The 17,748-nt window shown below is 40.7% G+C and overlaps 1 protein-coding gene across 2 annotated transcripts in view; it reads left to right on the plus strand.

Annotated features, from left to right (window-relative positions):
* Positions 1–17,748, plus strand: part of TGFBR2 (transforming growth factor beta receptor 2) — an 87,145-nt gene that overhangs the window by 53,245 nt on the left and 16,152 nt on the right. For both annotated transcript variants that reach the window (XM_017521667.2, XM_017521668.2), the window contains 2 exons: positions 11,725–12,527; positions 14,507–14,648. In XM_017521667.2, coding sequence (XP_017377156.1) covers positions 11,725–12,527; positions 14,507–14,648 — 945 coding nt within the window. The remainder of the gene's footprint in view (positions 1–11,724; positions 12,528–14,506; positions 14,649–17,748) is intronic.

Here is a 17,748-nt window from a genome sequence, read left to right on the forward strand (position 1 = left end):
AAACACCTGAGGAGCTTTAAAAACGACTCATTAACTGGGTCTTACTCCTGCAGTTTCTGACTTAATTGGTCTGGGGCCTGGTATCAGGAATTATTTTTTAATTCTTCAAGATATTTTAATATACAGTCAACACTGGGAACCACTGGAGTCAAGACAGTTTGTTCTGCCAAATCTTTTTATACTTTTCATCTTGTTCCCCATGTAAGCTGGAAAGGGACAGTAGCAATGAAAGAATGGCAACCACCACAGGAAGGAGCCAAAATTCTGCCTTCTAAGGTTAGAGAAAAAGAAAAACCAACGCCTGTTTTACCCCATCCACGGAGGAATAACAAGATTCTGTAAGAGAGGATATTATTTTGTTTTCTACAATTTACAAACAATTGCTTTAGAACAAGGTCAAGGTCCTCATTGGGAATAGGCATCTGAGAGTTTAAAACTGATTTAATTATACATTAAAGGAAAGCACATTTTAAACCTCACTGTGTCCAAAAGGTTGGATGGCAAGGTTTGGGTGCCATCACCTTGACAGAGACAAGGCAGGGACCAGGAAGGCTGTGTGTGTGGTTTTAGGAGGTGAAAAAGCTCAGGTGGGAAGGAATTGCAGAAGCCTGTGATTCACATGGAAAACCGGAGAGGGAGAGAGGTGTATTTTAGTGACCTAACAGGTATTGTGAATAATGAAATGTGCTTTTCCAAAGCGGTCTGGTCTCCCTGTTGGAGAAGATCCTAAAATAACTTAAGAAATGTATCTTGCTTTCAGGTTTCCTGAGAACATGAGGGCCCCTAGACAGAGTACAAGGTATAATTCAGACAGGCAGCCAGAAAAAGAATTATAGAATCCAGGCAGGTGTGGGGATCCTAACAAAACCTCAGCTTTCAGTAGTCAGAAGACTGTAATAACACCGAAAGGAAAATGAAAAACAAAATCTTGCTCCAAAGAACATGTATCAGGCATGAAGCTCTGTCTGTGGAGGGATAGATGTGTCATCATTTTCTGGACAAAGCCTGGTACCTCGCAGGCACCCTCCTAATGTTGCTTGCCCTCCTTTTAAAGTCAGAGCAAGAGAAGTAGCAGGAATCTGTATCCTAAGGAGGAACATGAAGGGTGAGAGCACAATGGAAGGGGTGCCTAACAAAGCAAAGGCTGAATCAGGGTTTTAATTGCCTGAAATGACCAGTTTTCCACAATGGGACAGGTAGATGTAAAGTCAGACACAGAGGTTCAAACAATCAATTGCAAAGGAGCACTTATCGAAACACTGGTGGGTATCTGCTCATGTAATAAAGACCCCAGGGCTTGGAGATGAGTTAAGGTCATTTTGAAATCAGGATGATCTGGCTGAAAGAATCAAAACAAAACTGAAAGAACAAACCATCAAGAGCCTTAAACTTCACTCAGTGGAAAGGAGGTGAGAGTCTCCCGTCATCTTTGCTACACAGATTACATTCCAAGTATTGTATCTGTGTCTAGCAAAACGCATGATGAAGAATCTTAAATAGCAAGCGTGGTTTCAGAGAACAGATCACTTTACCCTTAGAAAAAAGGTCCTGGCATTTATTGGGTGCTATATGCTGGGCAGGCTGACTTTAGGGTCTGATAAATATGTCAGACTTCAGAGTCTCATAAATACATCTCTTGAAAAGTAACTGAAGAAAACATGGCTGTTCAACCTGAAAATGAAATGATTTAGGGCATATGAATTTAATGTTCAGCAGGAGTTTAAGAACTCTCATCCCATAGAAACTGGACGCATTTGGTTGCCTTTGGCTTCAGAGAACAGTAGTAGAAGGGTCAATAATAGCAGTACATGGAGGCTACATTTGACTTAATGTAAAAAAATCATTTAAAAAATATCCCAATGTTTAGACTTTATGCCAATATATCTGCAGCTAGAAATATTGGAATTTGATTATGGAATGAGAACAAAGGAGTGGTGTCTTTCTACCATAACATTTTCAGGTAGAGATTTTACCTCTACCTCTCATGGGTATTCTAGAAGAGGTTGTCATACTGGGTTAGAATACATGCAAGGCTTTTCCATCTGGGAGGGAGGCAAAAGAAATAATACAATGGAGACTGTGCGTTGTGGTAGGAGAGGTGGGGAATAGCTTTGTTCTGAAATATGGGCAGTTGGAATAAAACAACCGCATTGATTGGTGAGAAGACTTCTTCCATCATTTGAAGAAAAAATACTCTGAAAGTGTATCCAGAATGTCAAACAATACTATCAATAGCTGGAAGTTAAATTCTATCCTGCATTGCTAGTGAGCTTATTGTCCTTCAGTTGTTTAATTAAAATGATTTTTTATTGTTTGCCTAAATTGTGTGCTTTTTACTGGGATGATGGATGGAAAATCATATCTCATTCTACATTCTTCCACCAATTAATTGACTAGCAAATTCTCATGGACCATTTTCTCATTGGCTGGTACCGAATACAGTTGTACGAAAGCTTTGCAAACAATTCCGCTAAGAAATTTTTTGTAGGAGGAAAGCATCTCTATGGCAGATTACCAAGAAACTTTATTTTTGCTAAAGTCTTTAGCAAAAATAAAATTTACCTCTGAAACTTGAATGTGTAAATGAATCACCAAGAGAACTTTTAAATGCAGATTCTGATTCAGTTTGTTGAGCACAGAGCTATGACTCTGCATTTCCAGTAAGTTTCCAGGGGATGCTGTTGGATAACAAGGTGCCAAATTATTCTTTCTGTAACATGCCAACAAAATTTTTTAACATGCAGAAAACGGTGGTGACATCTTTGAACTCTATGTGAAGCATATGTGTGAGTGCTTAGCTCGCTCTCTCTCGCTGTGTGTGTGTGTACAGACATTCAGACACAGATACACTCACTTATATACATCTAAATGTATGTTACCATCCATATTCAAATTTCTTCAGTTATGAGTCTGTTGTTTAAATTCAGAATCCAGTCAAGGACAACACATTCAACTTGATTGTTGTGCCTCTACAGTGTGTTTTTTGGTTTTCATGGCATTGACTTTGATTTGAATAGGCCAGGCCATTTATTTTATAAAGGCACTTTCTGGATTTGTCTCATGGTTTGATTAATTGAGATTAAACATTTTTGTAAAGATTCTACCAGTGTTTTTATTGTAGGAAGTTTTTTAAGAAAAGTAATTCTGCAAAAAAACAGGGTTTTCCATTTGTATTCAGTCATATTAGTAGCAAGATGACTACAGACGCATACTTGGATGATAAAAACAGTTTTAAAAAGACTCAAGGGCTGGGCGCACCTGTAATCCCAGCACTTTGGGAGGCTGAGATGGGCAGATCACCTGAGGTCAGGAGTTCAAGACCAGCCCGACCAAAATAGAGAAACCCCATCTCTACTAAATATAAAAAATTAGCCAGGCGTGATGGCGCATGCCTATAATCTCAGTTACTCTGGAGGCTGAGGTAGGAGAAGCGCTTGAATCCAGGAGGCAGAGGTTTCAGAGAGCCAAGATCATGCCATTGCACTCCAGCCTGAGCAACGAGAGCAAAACTCCATCACAAAAAAAAAAAAAAAAAAACCTCAAGAAAATGATAACTATAAAAAGTCAGGAATAGTGACTACTTTTTAGAGGAACGTAGGGATCTCCGATTGAGTTGGGGAACATGAACAGTTCTGGGTGGCCAGCAAAATTATCTTCTGTTTTCTCAGAAGTAAATTTGATTCAAAACACAGATATAGAAAAGTGCATAAAACAAGTGTCTGGCTTAGTGAATTATTGTAAGGTCAACACTCTTGTAACCACTGGTCAGGTCAGAAAATATTTTTACTGGCCACCCCAGAAGTCTGTTCTGAGAAACATTAATTTTCTCTTTCTTTCTGTGTGTATGTGTGTGTGGGTACAGACATTCAGACACAGATACACTCACATATATACATCTATATATATACATATATATATGTATACACACACACACACACACACACACACACACATTACAGTTTAAAAGTCTGTGTTTTTCAATCAAATTTAATGTATTGTCCTTGACTGGATTCTGAATTCAATTATCAGATCCATAACTTTGAAGAAATTTGAATATAGACTGTAATGTATATATATATTTAGATGTATATATGTGAGTGTATCCATGTCTGAGTGTACACAGAGAGAGAGAGAGAGAGGGTTGATGTTTCTCAGAACAGACTTCTGAAGTGGCTAGCAAAAATATTTTCTGACCTGACCAACCAATGGTTATAAGAGTGTTGACCTTGTAATAATTCACTAAGCCAGACACTTGTTTTACACACTTTTCTATATCTGTGTTTTATTTTGGAATGAATTCTTTTTCACAAGAGAGAAATCAGAATAATAATTTATGAAGGCTATCCCGTGCTCTTGGGCTAAGTATATTTATTATTTTAAATATTCTTAGGATAAAGGAAAGAGGGAGAGAGAACTAACTGTTGGAGACAGGGTCTCATTCTGTTGCCCAGGCTAAAATAGATTGGCGTCATAGCTCACTGCAGTCTTGAATTCCTGGGCTCAAGTGATCCTCCTGCCTCAGCCTCTTAAGTAGCTCAGATTCCATGCCCATACCACTACATCCAGCTACTTTTTTATTTTTATACACACAGGGTCTCACTATATGGCCCAGGCTGTTCTCAGATTCCTGGGCTCAAGTGATCCTCCCACCTCAGCCTCACAAAGTGCTGGGATTATAGGTGTGAGCCACCATGTCTGCCCCCTGTATTTTTAAAATCATCTGAGTGGCTTCAAAGCTTTTGTTCTTTCTGTACCACCAAGCTGTCTCCTTAACAATGAACCCAGAGATACATTTAATAATTCTGAAAATATCCAACCACTTTGGTCACAAATAAAGGCCAGACTTAGCTGCAGATAAGGAGCCATTTGCAAATGTCAGAGTCTTGATATATAAATATTTTTTTAAAGACAAATGTCAAATTCTTTTTTTTTCTGTCTTCCAAAGATAAATGTTAGTATGCCATAAAAAAATACAAACTGGCAGAAAACCTCAAGGGGAAATCCTATGATATACTTTCCTTTGGAGTGATTGAAAAGTAAACAATTTGTCTTACCACTTGAATATGCACGTGCACACACACACATGCACACACGCGTGCGCGCGTACACATTCTCCCAGCCTTTTTTAAGTCCTTTGTTATGCCGACGTTAGTTTCTAAAAGGAACTTAAAACTGAACTTCCCTAAATTCACTTTGAAATAAAAGTCATTTGGATCAAAAAATAAAAACATTCAATTAAGGCCAACTTGGTAAATAAAATCCTATGTGGATCAGTTAATGTGTCTTCGTAAAAAACAAATCAACATAGCCGTATCTGGGAGATAGGCTCCTACTTTAATATTTGAAGCAGGTTGGCAATTCCTCCACTCAATAAAGGAGGTGAGGGCAAAAATTTACTGGGATACTGATTTATCTGAGCAATAGAAAGGGACATGGATGATAGTTTTTCACATACCTTGGTGTATTAGTACACAAACGGGCATCGGATCCCAAGAGAGATACTTGTGAAGTTGGCAGTGAAGCTGTAACCACAGGGATGTTCACATGCCAGCATGTTCACCTAAAGCAAGAGTGTAGATGCAACTGGCTGAGATTCAAAGAAGGAAACTGTGCTAAAGAGAGATAGCTGAAGAGAAGGAAGAACTTCCTGCCTCAAGTCACTATGTTAATTATAATATTACAAGGACTGCGTTCATTTATTGAGTGCTTACAAGGAACAACTTTTACTTAGCAAGAATACTTATTTACCAAGCAGACAAAAATGTAGATGCAACCAAGACTTAGTATCCTCCTTTGTAAAATGGGGGTAAGAGAATCTGACTCTTACATAGGGTTGTTGGAGAAATAAAGTGAGATCATGTTTACAAAATAAAAGGCTCAGTGCCTAACCCAACACTGCACATTGTATATGAGTTATCTTTCTTACTGTTAGAAGATTTCGAAGGAGGGCTTCTCCTCATTCTCCACTGCAGAGCTCCCTTCCCATTCCACAGAAGCTCTGACAGCATCCAGAGTTGTCCACGCACCGGACAACAAATCAAGCCGGGCAGATCTACCACTACCTCTAGTTACCAGCTTCCAGAGAAACCCATCAATCTCACAGTCTCTGCTCTAGGACGTTCTGGAGAAGAGATTATAGCCCAAATGCCTTCACTCTGCCTTTGGAACTTCCCTTTTTGTGTGTATGTGCCATGGACTTCTTGAAGTAAGGAAGCCTGTGGACTTCTTCTCACAGTGATGTGTTTTAAATGCATAAAATAGAGCATAGAGTATTTCAGAGAAAACCAATTACATTGAAATACAGTGATCACATGTCTTAAAAATGAATTTGTATTACAGTAATATGTGTTTCTATAGTAATGCTTTAAATAACAATAGCAGATCTAAACAACTGAAATGTCTAAGTGATGAGTGTCAGTCGCATGCTGAGACATCTGCAGCAACAAAATCATAGGTCCAGCTAATACTAGGAAATATTAATTTTCAATTAAAGGTTAGAGAAAATAAAAAAGATACAATTTTTGCCCATTCAAATTCACAGACCCACTGAACTCTATCGAGGCCAGGCTAAAAATGTTTACGATTATAGCCTCATTTTTTATGGGCCTTGAAGAAATTCCACCCTTGTTTTAAATGCCCTTCAGAGCTATATCTAGTATGGAGGGTCCCAATAGTGCAACAATTATGTTTTGAGCCCTGCTAAGGTCTAGGCCCTGAGAATAGGCTCTGAGAAAAGATCAAGGTTTTAAGGTTCTCCTTCACATAAACCTTTATTTTCTGGCAGGAAAAATATGCATATTTATAGAGACACTACTAAAGTGTGGTTCTTAGTTCAGAACAAAGGAAAATAATCTCTAAACCCAAAATTTATTCCTTTAGACACATTATACAAGAATTGCCAATGTCTCTTGGTGGATGGCTATAAAATCACTTGGTCCAGGCTACACTAAAGACAAACAGTTTATCCAATTAGGTGGTTATGTAAAGTCATTCTTTTTTTTTTAACTGGGACTTGCTCTGTTTGTTACCCAGGCTGTAATGCAATGGCAGGGTCATAGTATGCTGCAGCCTTGAACTCCTACCTTAAGTAATCCTGCAATCCTGCCTCAGCCTCCCTCGTAGGCAGGACTACGGGAGGCACCACAGTGCCTGCCTAATTTTTTTTATTTTTATTTTTAGTTTGTCTAGATACAGTCTCACTATGTTACCCAGGCCGGTCTCAAACTCCTGGGCTCAAGTGTCCTCCTGCCAAAGTGCTAGGATTACAGGCGTGAGCCATCACACCTAGCCTAAAGTCATTGTCATTCTTAGTTGGTTCTCGCCAATATGAAGTTTAGAAGTCAGGCATGGGCTGGAGATTGGAAGTCTCTCCAATCAGGCAGTGCTCATTTTAAATACCAGCTTTGCTGTTGCCTAAATTTATCATCTTGGAAAATTACTTAGCTTCCCTATCTGTACAATGGGGTTTATAATAATAGCAGTTTCTACCTCATAGGGTTTTCCTGTCAATTAAATTTAAATATTCTATAAAATCCTTAGCACACAGCCAGGAACTTAGTAAGTGTTCAGTTCTTGAATTTCCCTGTAATTGGCGGCTGATGAAAAGAAACATTTCCTGTTGGTCTCCCAGTAAAAGAGATGCTGGCTTGTACACCTATGGCTGTTGGTTTTTCTAATAGCAGCCCAAGGGTTAATACCGCCCGAAGATGTGGGTGGCTCCTGTTTAGATAAAGCCACATCCCAAAGCTTCCTTCCAACCTTGGTTGCTATTGTTAGAGTTTTTCACCACCTCTTTGAAGTTTCAAGATTGATAGATGTTATTCAAGAATTCCGCCCCCCCCCCCACCAAATTTATTAAGTGCAAGTTTTCTAAGGAAATCACAGGAAATTTTAGGAGAAAGTAAAACTTTGGTTTCTGACATTGAACTGGGGATTTCTAGAATCTTCTTCAGTCGGTGCTGCACATAAGGGGATTTCTGTTCTTGTGTTTCCTTTAGGCTAAAAAGGAATTGAAATTAGCAAACAAGACTGTTCTTATAGTTAGGAAGTATAAAATAAAATTGTCCATGATGAATCAACATTTCATTTGGATGTTTTAGTGAATTAAGGACACATCTAAGTAATTATGAACTTAATATTTAAATTTTTTCAAATTTCATTTTCATATATGTGAAAAAAAATTGACTACATATTCACATTTGGCCAAAGTGAAGTCTCTCCAGATTCTGCCAATGAGGTTATAATAATAACACCTCTAGGACAGGGTCTAAATATTTTAGACTTTCTGGGCCAGATAAGGTCTCTGTTGCATGAACCTCTTAGTTTTATTATTTTTTAAACAACTCTTTAAAAATGGGGGAAAAATCGTTCTTAGGTTATAGGACTGTGCAAAAGCAGGCCATGGGCTCTTGCGCCATAATTTGCCAAACTCTGCTACAAAATATAAAAAATTGAAGAAATATTATTTCACATAAGTAATCATTAAGTGTCTAAAACAAACGTTTGTTGAACACCATAAATTGCCCCATTCCGCCCCAGGTGCTGGGTATATCTTGGTGATCAGAATAGATGGCCACTACCCTGCTTTGTCCGGAGAGAAGCAATCAGATAATTAATTGGATTTATGATTATAAGACATTCCATGCAGTTATAGACACAGAGAATGGAGACACGTGGGTACTTCAAGCTAACACATTCATTGGATACCTCAGATAATAGAGGCAGAGTTTCAGGGAGGGAGCATTGTGGAAGTGGTAAGCCTAAGTGGAAATGCCGACTGCTCGATTGGCTGTTTGAACATTAGTTCATCTGCCCCCTTGATTTTGTTCTCCAGGTTTATACTTTGCTGGACAACAGGGACAGTCCATACGTCTCCACAGGAGTGTCTTTTTTTCTTTTGCATTCAAATTGTTCTGCAATTGCTTTATCCTACCCCGTTTCTGCCCTACTCTTGTCTGTTCTTAGTCCCAATCCCAGCCTCCCAGAGTAAGAATTTATGTTTTTAAGGGTCAGTCACTGAATTTTCTCACTTTCCTGTATTTTTAAAATGCATTCATGTGGCTTTCCAAACAAATGATTTATTTTTTTCTCTTGGAATTCCCTTGCTGGAATTCTGATATCTTGGGGTTACTATTCTAGTTTATTAGACCCAGGATTTTCATCTAGAATATATACTCAGTGGAAGTTGGCATTTCTACTTAAGAACAAGTAATCATATTAGGCTTAAACCTTAAAAATTGATATGTACTAGCATCATTTCTCACTGTGTTTTGTTAAATCAAAGTATCAGATGCTGAAAGAGCTATGTTGTCTGGGGTATATAACCTGGGCTTCATCATTATGAGCCAGGAAAATTTAGGACATGAACACACATGAGGAATTTAGGAGCATAGGTTTAACAGGCAGAAGAGAAGAGAAAGAGAAACAACTCTATAGAGAAAGGTGTCTCTGGCAAGTGGAAAGGACAGGCTGGTGGTGAATGCGCTGGATTTTATGGTCCAGTTTGAGGAGGCAGTGTCTGATTTGCATAGGGCTCACAGATTGGTTCGATCAGGTATGATGTTTACATAGTATGTGGGGAAGGCTGGTCACCCCACCCTAATTTTATTATGCACATGGGCCTTCCACTTGATCGGTGCCTCTTTACCGTACACATGGCTGACAAAGAGAAGGGAAGATGGAGTCGCCATCTTGAACATGTCTAGTCCTTAGTTCCTGCCGGCATTCACCAGTACAAGCTCCCAGCTTGCCTGTCTATGGCTGCAGCTCGACTTTTCAGGCTGCTGTTTGTTAGAAAATGATTTGGGGCTGCTTTTTATTACAAAGGAAAGCCTTACTGAGGACTCTCATGCCCTTATTATCTGCCCAAGTAATTTTGTCTTAACTCCTTTATCAATACCATTTAGGCAATGGATTCCCTTTGAGAGAACATGGTAAGCCTCATTCCACCTGGACCATATTCTTATCACCTTTTTTTTGTTTGCTTTTTTCTATTCAAACACCTACAGTAGGTAAAAACTGACAATTGAATAATCAAAAAATCATTCTTTGACAAGGAATTCAGTTCCATACCACCCACCCATTTTTTTTCCTTTCTACTCCCCAGGTGCAGAGTGGTCAGTATGGGAGAATTGCTCTTCCTTAGATAGATCATATATTCTTTCTCCTTAACATAGCACTATTTCCACTCATCGCTGACTTCTCCCATTCTTCAGAGACCGACTTAAACGCAGTTTTTGCTGCTGTGCCTTCCACGTTTCTCTAAGCTTTTCCACATCCCTCTAGTATACAGATTGTACCGTACATTTAGCCCTATCCCCGATGCCACATACTGCTCATTTGTATATATGCCCTAAGTCCTCTACTGAGTACTTTTTGAGGGCAGTGCCATGCTCATCATAGACACTCGGTAGTGATATATTTGATGAATGATTCTAGCATCTGAGCATGAGGCCTCCTCATTAATGGGTACTTTGGAGGGCAGGTGGATGACACATAAAGCAATAGACTTCTGGCATGTTTGCCCAATGAAAGCAGCCCAGCACAAGCTCTCATTGAGCTAGAGCCGCCTTTTGCTGTCTCCTGCTCACTGTATGTTTCTATTCATGTCCTTCTTCCAAAGAGGGAAAACTATTTCACCAGTACCAACAAGGCCAGCACATGAACCAAAGTTTGATGTACAAGCTATATAGTTAGATACCTGGTGCTAAGGACTCTCCTCATCAGCCCACAGGGGCCTGCCTGCATCAGTATTCCAAGTCATAAAACTGCAGCATTTCCATTTTTAACTCATCTTACCTTTGTGACAATGTTTTCATTGTTACTATTCTATGAAACTGCAATTTGCATGCACACTGAAAAGAGGAATGTTGAGTAGATGTAACATCACTGTCCAAAGAGAGCCTTTCCACAGACTCCTCCCCTTTTCACCCATAGGCCCAGAGCTGTTGTCTCAGGGTCGCCTGAATGCTGATCAGAGCAGAACAAGTTGGAGCGTAAAAAAAAAAGCAAAGACCATTGTGGAAACTGTGGCACTCCCTGTGTTTTTACCAGATATCATACCTGTAAGTTTTTCGAAGGCAGAAGCTGTGTCATTTTTTTCCAGATTCCCATGCCCTGAGTTTAGGTAACACTCAGTGAATGCTTTGTCTTTTTATTCAGAAACTACGTCTTTTTTTTCCATATTCTCAATGCCTTGAGTTTTAGATAACACTCAGTGAATGCTTTGTCTTTTTATTCGGCACCGTTGAGGACCTGCTGTGTGCTAAGTGCCATTTACGGTAGCGAAGAAGACATGGTCCCTGCCAGCATGGAGTTCCCCATCCATGGGGGATGGTGAGAGTAAGGAAAGACAGATGTGAAATCAAGAGGTGCAGTCAGAGTTCACTTGAGTTTAAGTTGTACTGAATGGTTACCTAGGAAAACTATAGGGTGCTATGAAAATGTGTAAAATAAGACAATTTTCCAAGTTTTTCTAGGCCTCCCTTGAGGAGTGACATATAAGCTGAAGTTTGAAGAAAGAGTGGGAGATGTCAAATAGACGGCCAGAGGCAGAGAAGACGGAATGAGTGTGCACTGACATCTCTGAGATAAAAATTAACAATATAGTATCTACAAAACTATGCAGATGTTAAAATCTGTAGATGCGCGGGCGTGAACCCACTTCCCGATAGTACTCACCTACTACATCCAACTCCTTCTCTCCTTGTTTTGTTTCCACATCAGACTATAACACCAGCAATCCTGACTTGCTGCTAGTCATATTTCAAGTGACAGGCGTCAGCCTCCTGCCACCACTGGCAATCGCCATATCTGTCATCATCATCTTCTACTGCTACCGCGTGAACCGGCAGCAGAAGCTGAGTTCATCCTGGGAAACCGCCAAGCCACGGAAGCTCATGGAGTTCAGCAGCGAGCACTGTGCCATCATCCTGGAAGATGACCGCTCTGACATCAGCTCCACGTGCGCCAACAACATCAACCACAACACGGAGCTGCTGCCCATCGAGCTGGACACTCTGGTGGGGAAAGGTCGCTTTGCTGAGGTCTATAAGGCCAAGCTGAAGCAGAACACTTCAGAGCAGTTTGAGACAGTGGCAGTCAAGATCTTTCCCTATGAGGAATATGCCTCTTGGAAGACGGAGAAGGACATCTTCTCAGACGTCAACCTGAAGCATGAAAACATACTCCAGTTCCTGACGGCCGAGGAGCGGAAGACGGAGTTGGGGAAACAGTACTGGCTGATCACCGCCTTCCACGCCAAGGGCAACCTGCAGGAGTACCTGACGCGACATATCATCAGCTGGGAGGACCTGAGCAAGCTGGGGAGCTCCCTCGCCCGGGGCATTGCTCACCTCCACAGTGATCACACCCTGTGCGGGAGGCCCAAGGTGCCCATCGTGCACAGAGACCTCAAGAGCTCCAATATCCTCGTGAAGAACGACCTGACCTGCTGCCTGTGTGACTTTGGGCTTTCCCTGCGACTGGACCCTGCTCTGTCTGTGGATGACCTGGCTAACAGCGGGCAGGTAAGTTAGAGCTAGTGCTGAATCCCCTTTACCTTGCGCCTGGCTTCACCCTACCTCTTGATCCCTATCTCCGGGCTCTCGTCTCAAACAGCCCCGTACTCTGGACACTGGTCTAGGGAATCTAGCCAAAGTATGGAGTCTGCCTTGCGCCTGCTCTGTTCTCTCCTGCCTGAGCATTTTTGCTAATGGACAGCATTTCTCCTCCCCTCTTCAAATCCCCTCCAATTCAGCACATTTTCCCTCCTGGATCCATCCTATTTGTCTTCCAGCAAATGTTTTCTCTTTGCTTCAAGCACTGTTAGTACTTTACCTCTGTTTTCTGCCTCTGTTATGGTTATACTCAGTCCTTTCTACGCTGTACTAGCTATGGCTGCGTTGGTTTCTCTGTATTCATAGCATCATGGAAGGTAGTCTCCCTGAAGTCCAAATCTACAGCCATGTGGTCACCCAAGATATCTAGCACAATGCCTTGAACAGTGAAAGTAAAATAAGTACTTGTTGACTGAGGGAGCACTTGCACTCGTGAAGTACTCTCACAGATTAAAATGGAAACGTTTTTGGCTCAGAAACTATCAGAAGGTGATGAGAAATCACCACAACATCCCTTATAAGTGACGGGCCCAGTGTTCCTCACACAGTGGGGTCCGTGGAGAGCGGCACTGTCTTCTTTTTTTTTTTTTTGAGACAGAGTCTCACTCTGTATCCAGGCGCCAGGCTGGAGTGCCGTGGTACAATCTCAGCTCACTGCAACCTCCGCCTCCCGGGTTCAAGCAATTCTCCTGCCTCAGCCTCCTGAATAGCTGGGACTACAGGTGCACACCACCACACCCAGCTAATTTTTGTATTTTAGTAGAGATGGGGTTTCACCATGTTGGCCAGGATGGTCTTGATCTCTTGACCTCGTTATCCACCTGCCTCAGCCTCCCAAAGTGCTGGGATTACAGGTTTGAGCCACCGCACCCGACCGGCACTGTCTTCTTGAGCCAGATGGCAGGACCCTCTTTGAAGCGTTCGGTTACTGCTCAGTCAGCCCTGTGTCCATGGCAGCGCACACAGTGTTGAGGTAAACATGTCAAAATGCGGACAGACTAATGTGCCAGGATAATGAGCCATGCACTGACCTCTTGAGAAGAAAAACTTTTTCTAATACATGCCAGTAAGAAGCATTCCTTGGCATGATATCAACTTACGTGGCTTCCCTAGATCCTTGGGAAGGGAGGACTTGATTGTTATTGCGTCAGTCGATACATACTACAATACTAAGTATGTAAGTGACCCATTCCCTGGAACATGTTTTTTTCCTTTTTCATATGGATCTCATGTTTGCATATTATCAGTCAGAGAGATTACCACAGACCTAAATATCAGAATAAAACTACACGACCCACACATCAAAATGATAAAGTGATCCAGATTTGGTCTTTTACTGTGGAAATACTTTTGTACAATTTAATTTAGTAGAGATGTTATGCAATTATATTATATCCTTTGCACAATGGAATGTGCCATGGGATAAACAAAGATTAAGGCTCAGTCCTGAAGTGATCAAAACTGATAGCAATTATTATTTTTACCGTAAGTCTTGGGGCTTCAGGAATTAAAAAAATATTTAATTTTGAAAAGCAAAAGTAAACATTTAAAATATCACAAATATTGTCTCCCAGGTTATCTGTAAGGATGTTATTGAAAAATGTGATGACATAAGTCATGGGGTTAGATAAGGCAGTCTGGGGTTTGGCACTTCCTTATTTTGGCATGCTTTGTTTATAGTCTTAAGCGGGTTTTCAGGGAGAGAACATCTATTTTTAAAAATAGTCATCTATCTGTACCTTTCCGTGCATTTCTCACTATTTAAAAGAGCACTGTGATTTTTTTTTAAAGATCCTCTGCACATGTCACGGACCAAAATCAGCTATATTGTGAAAATTAAAATGCAGCTGGAATTAAATGATGGGCCTCATTGTCTGTTTTTGCTGTAGGTGGGAACTGCAAGATACATGGCTCCAGAAGTGCTGGAATCCAGGATGAATTTGGAGAACGTTGAGTCTTTCAAGCAGACCGATGTCTACTCCATGGCTCTGGTGCTCTGGGAAATGACATCTCGCTGCAATGCAGTGGGAGGTATGTATGGACCAGCATCACTGTGTCATGGTAAACTTGTCTTCAAAATAAGATCTTGTGTTGCTTCAAGCATCATTCCAGGGGTTACAAAACAGTTATTAGAGCTAGTTGAGATCTGGTATTACACAACTGTTCCAGAACTATTTGGGGTTAGGCTAAACAGCCTGGGTTTTTAAGCTGAAAGCTACATTTGGAGCATAAAGCTTTGTATCTCCTTTCATAAAGCTTTGTATAATTACTCTTCTCTTGACACATCTCTCCAAAATTATTTAAATATCTGGCAAGAGATGAATGCTAATACAGTGTATAAGAATTACCTCTAATGATCATATGGATAATATTCAGATAAGCATCTGATTTCTTTTTCTTTGTGTTTTAAGGTTTTTCAGAATCCTGTCTGGGAAAAGGATTTGATTAAAAATTTACTTTTATGGACATGACATTCTTTGGTTGGGGAAAAAAAAATCATTGTTTGAGAGATTTGTTTAGGTTTTGAAAATTCTAGTGAAGAGTTTATTGAGGAAGGCCATCCTGTCACTCGTTAAGGCTGCAGGACTAATTGGGAGACCTAGTTTTCTCCTGCAAAGCCCAAGGTGTCCGGCTGGCTTGCCCTTTTTCTCCCCAGCTCAGCCACCTACTTATCTTTCCTTTTAGGATCATTTCTCCCTGAACACACTGCCATAGCCTCCCAGATGCCCTCTGCTGTGTCTTCTCTGCAGGTTGTATGCTGAGTCCTTTTCATTGTTAGAGGCTATTACTACTATTGACCCTGAGGCTGTAGATAGGATGAGCAACAGACATCTGGGGCGCCACGGTGAGGCTATTGTTTTAGGGGGTATTGTCCCCTGATTGCAAGAACAGTTGAGGTTTACATTGCTATACCCTTTCCTGACTCTCTTCTCAGTACCTTGGAGGGCAGATGAATGACACATAACGCAATAGAATTCTGACATGCTTGTCCGATGAAAGCAGCCCAGCGTAGGCTCTTATTTCACTAGAATTGCCTTTCGTGTATCCTGTCCACTGTATGTTTCTATTCATGTCCTTCTTTATTTATCAGGTGAGACAGGGTCTTAGGTCTCACCTGAGTAATCTGTGCACTCAGGTTGGTCCTGGTTGGCTGCCACATATGAGGCCAAGCTCACTCCATTTCATTTTTAACTTTTTGTTTTGTGATAATTTTACACTTACCGAATAGTTGCAAAAAGAGTGGAGTTTCCATATACTCTTAACTTAGCTTTGTCTGGTGTTAATATCTAACCTAAACCATAGTATGACTATCAAAAACGGCAAATGAACCTGGGTTCAGTGTTCTTAATTAATCCTTATGCCTATTTGTACTTCCAAGTTCCCAGTAATGTTTTTTTCTGAAACGGGATCCAGTCTGGGATCCCGCATGGATCTAATGTGCAAGCCTCCTTAAGTCTCCTTGACCTAGTGACAGTTCCCCAGTCTATTTTTACCTTTTATGACCTTGACACGTGAAAAATTTAGAACAATTATTTAGACCGTCTCTTACTTTGGGTTCACTGATGTTTTCTCATGATTAGATTGAGATTACGTATTTTGGGCTAAAATACCAGAAATGATAGTGTGCCTGTCTTCAGTGCGTCATGTCAGGGGGAACAAGACGTCTGTGTGTCTGATTATTAATGTTAAATGTGGTCCCTTGGTTAAAGTGGGACCACTGGGTTTCTCCTCTGTAAAAAATACTGTTTGTCCATTTGTAAGTAATACATGCCTTTGACCCATTTCTAAAGATACTAAATACCTGTTTAGTAAAGGTACTAGAACTTTCCTCTTCATAATTTACCCACTAATTTGATGATGTATGACTAATTCTTGCCTATAACAATTAATACTATAATGTTTGCTTAAAAAGAAGATTTTCTATTTTTCTTGTTCCTTCCTTATTTATTAATATGCATTCTAGTTTAAGAAAGGTCTGTCTCTTCAGTCACCATCCCTGTTCTTTACATATAAATACTAATTATGTATTTATATCAGCAGGGGATTTTGGATACTTGCTTTATTATATGGGTATCCAGTATTGCCATTATTTATTTTGTTGCTTAAGTTGCCACAGCTTGGGTGACTGGTCTAAACTACCCAACATTTTGCCCAAAGCAGGTTGGTACCACTGCTGGCTCTGATTCTTCATCCTGTTCAGAATATGCATAGCCAATTCTCCAGCGTGGGTCCAGGTCACTCCCTCCCATCCTGCACCCTGCTGAACCTCATGTGTTTTCCTAAGACCCTGGCATGAGGAAGGCACTTCCTGTCTAGCTGACATATTTTCTAGTTTCCTGACCGAGATTTCTTCCCCAGCACACTTCCAAAAGTTAACTTTGTTTTTCCTTGCACAGTGAAATTTGTTTAACCAAGTTTCAACCACTGAGAATAATTTTCTGCTTGAAAGCTTTGACAGTTCCAAAATGAATCTTTAGACGGGTATGAGCTGTGTCAGAGACAATGCTGTTGTCACTGTCAGAATAAATTTACCTAGATTTCAGTATCGTTTCCTATCCTTTCAACCCTGTTCTTCTATAACCATGAGCGAGAGATTGTGTCTCTGTCTTTCCCTCTGCCAGTGCAGCCAGCTGATTAAGGCCCTAGGTGAGCTCCCAGCTTTCATTGTTATCACTGACAAAAACCCTTTCCTGTTGATATTTGCTGAGTGTGGAAGAATTTAAGCTAATGAGGAAGAACGAAGTTCACCAACTTTTACGAGGTCTAAAAACAGATACAGCATAAACAAATTTTCCCAAGGAAGGAACTGGTTTGTTCAGCTAGTCTCAAAAAATCTTTCATAACCTTAGGATAAGAACAGACAGCCCTAGGGAACCGGAAGGAGGCCATCCCACTTCTCATTTCCTTTGATCTGAAGCCCGCCGTCCTGTTTCTCCCGTCTTCACTCAGGCTGCAGACACCAAGGCTATTTACCCATCCTCACGCTCGTCCTGACACAAAGCTCTTCACTTGATTAACTGTGTGCACTCACGTAGTAAGCTCCTTCTCCCACCTTGATTTCTGCTTTTAAAGGCGCTAGTGGTTTTTGTTTGTTTGTTTGCTTATTTTTGGTATGTCTCAAAAACCTCAA

Source organism: Cebus imitator, unplaced genomic scaffold (genome assembly GCF_001604975.1).
Source record: "Cebus imitator isolate Cc_AM_T3 unplaced genomic scaffold, Cebus_imitator-1.0 Scaffold21, whole genome shotgun sequence".
NCBI classification, from domain to species: Eukaryota; Metazoa; Chordata; class Mammalia; order Primates; family Cebidae; genus Cebus; species Cebus imitator.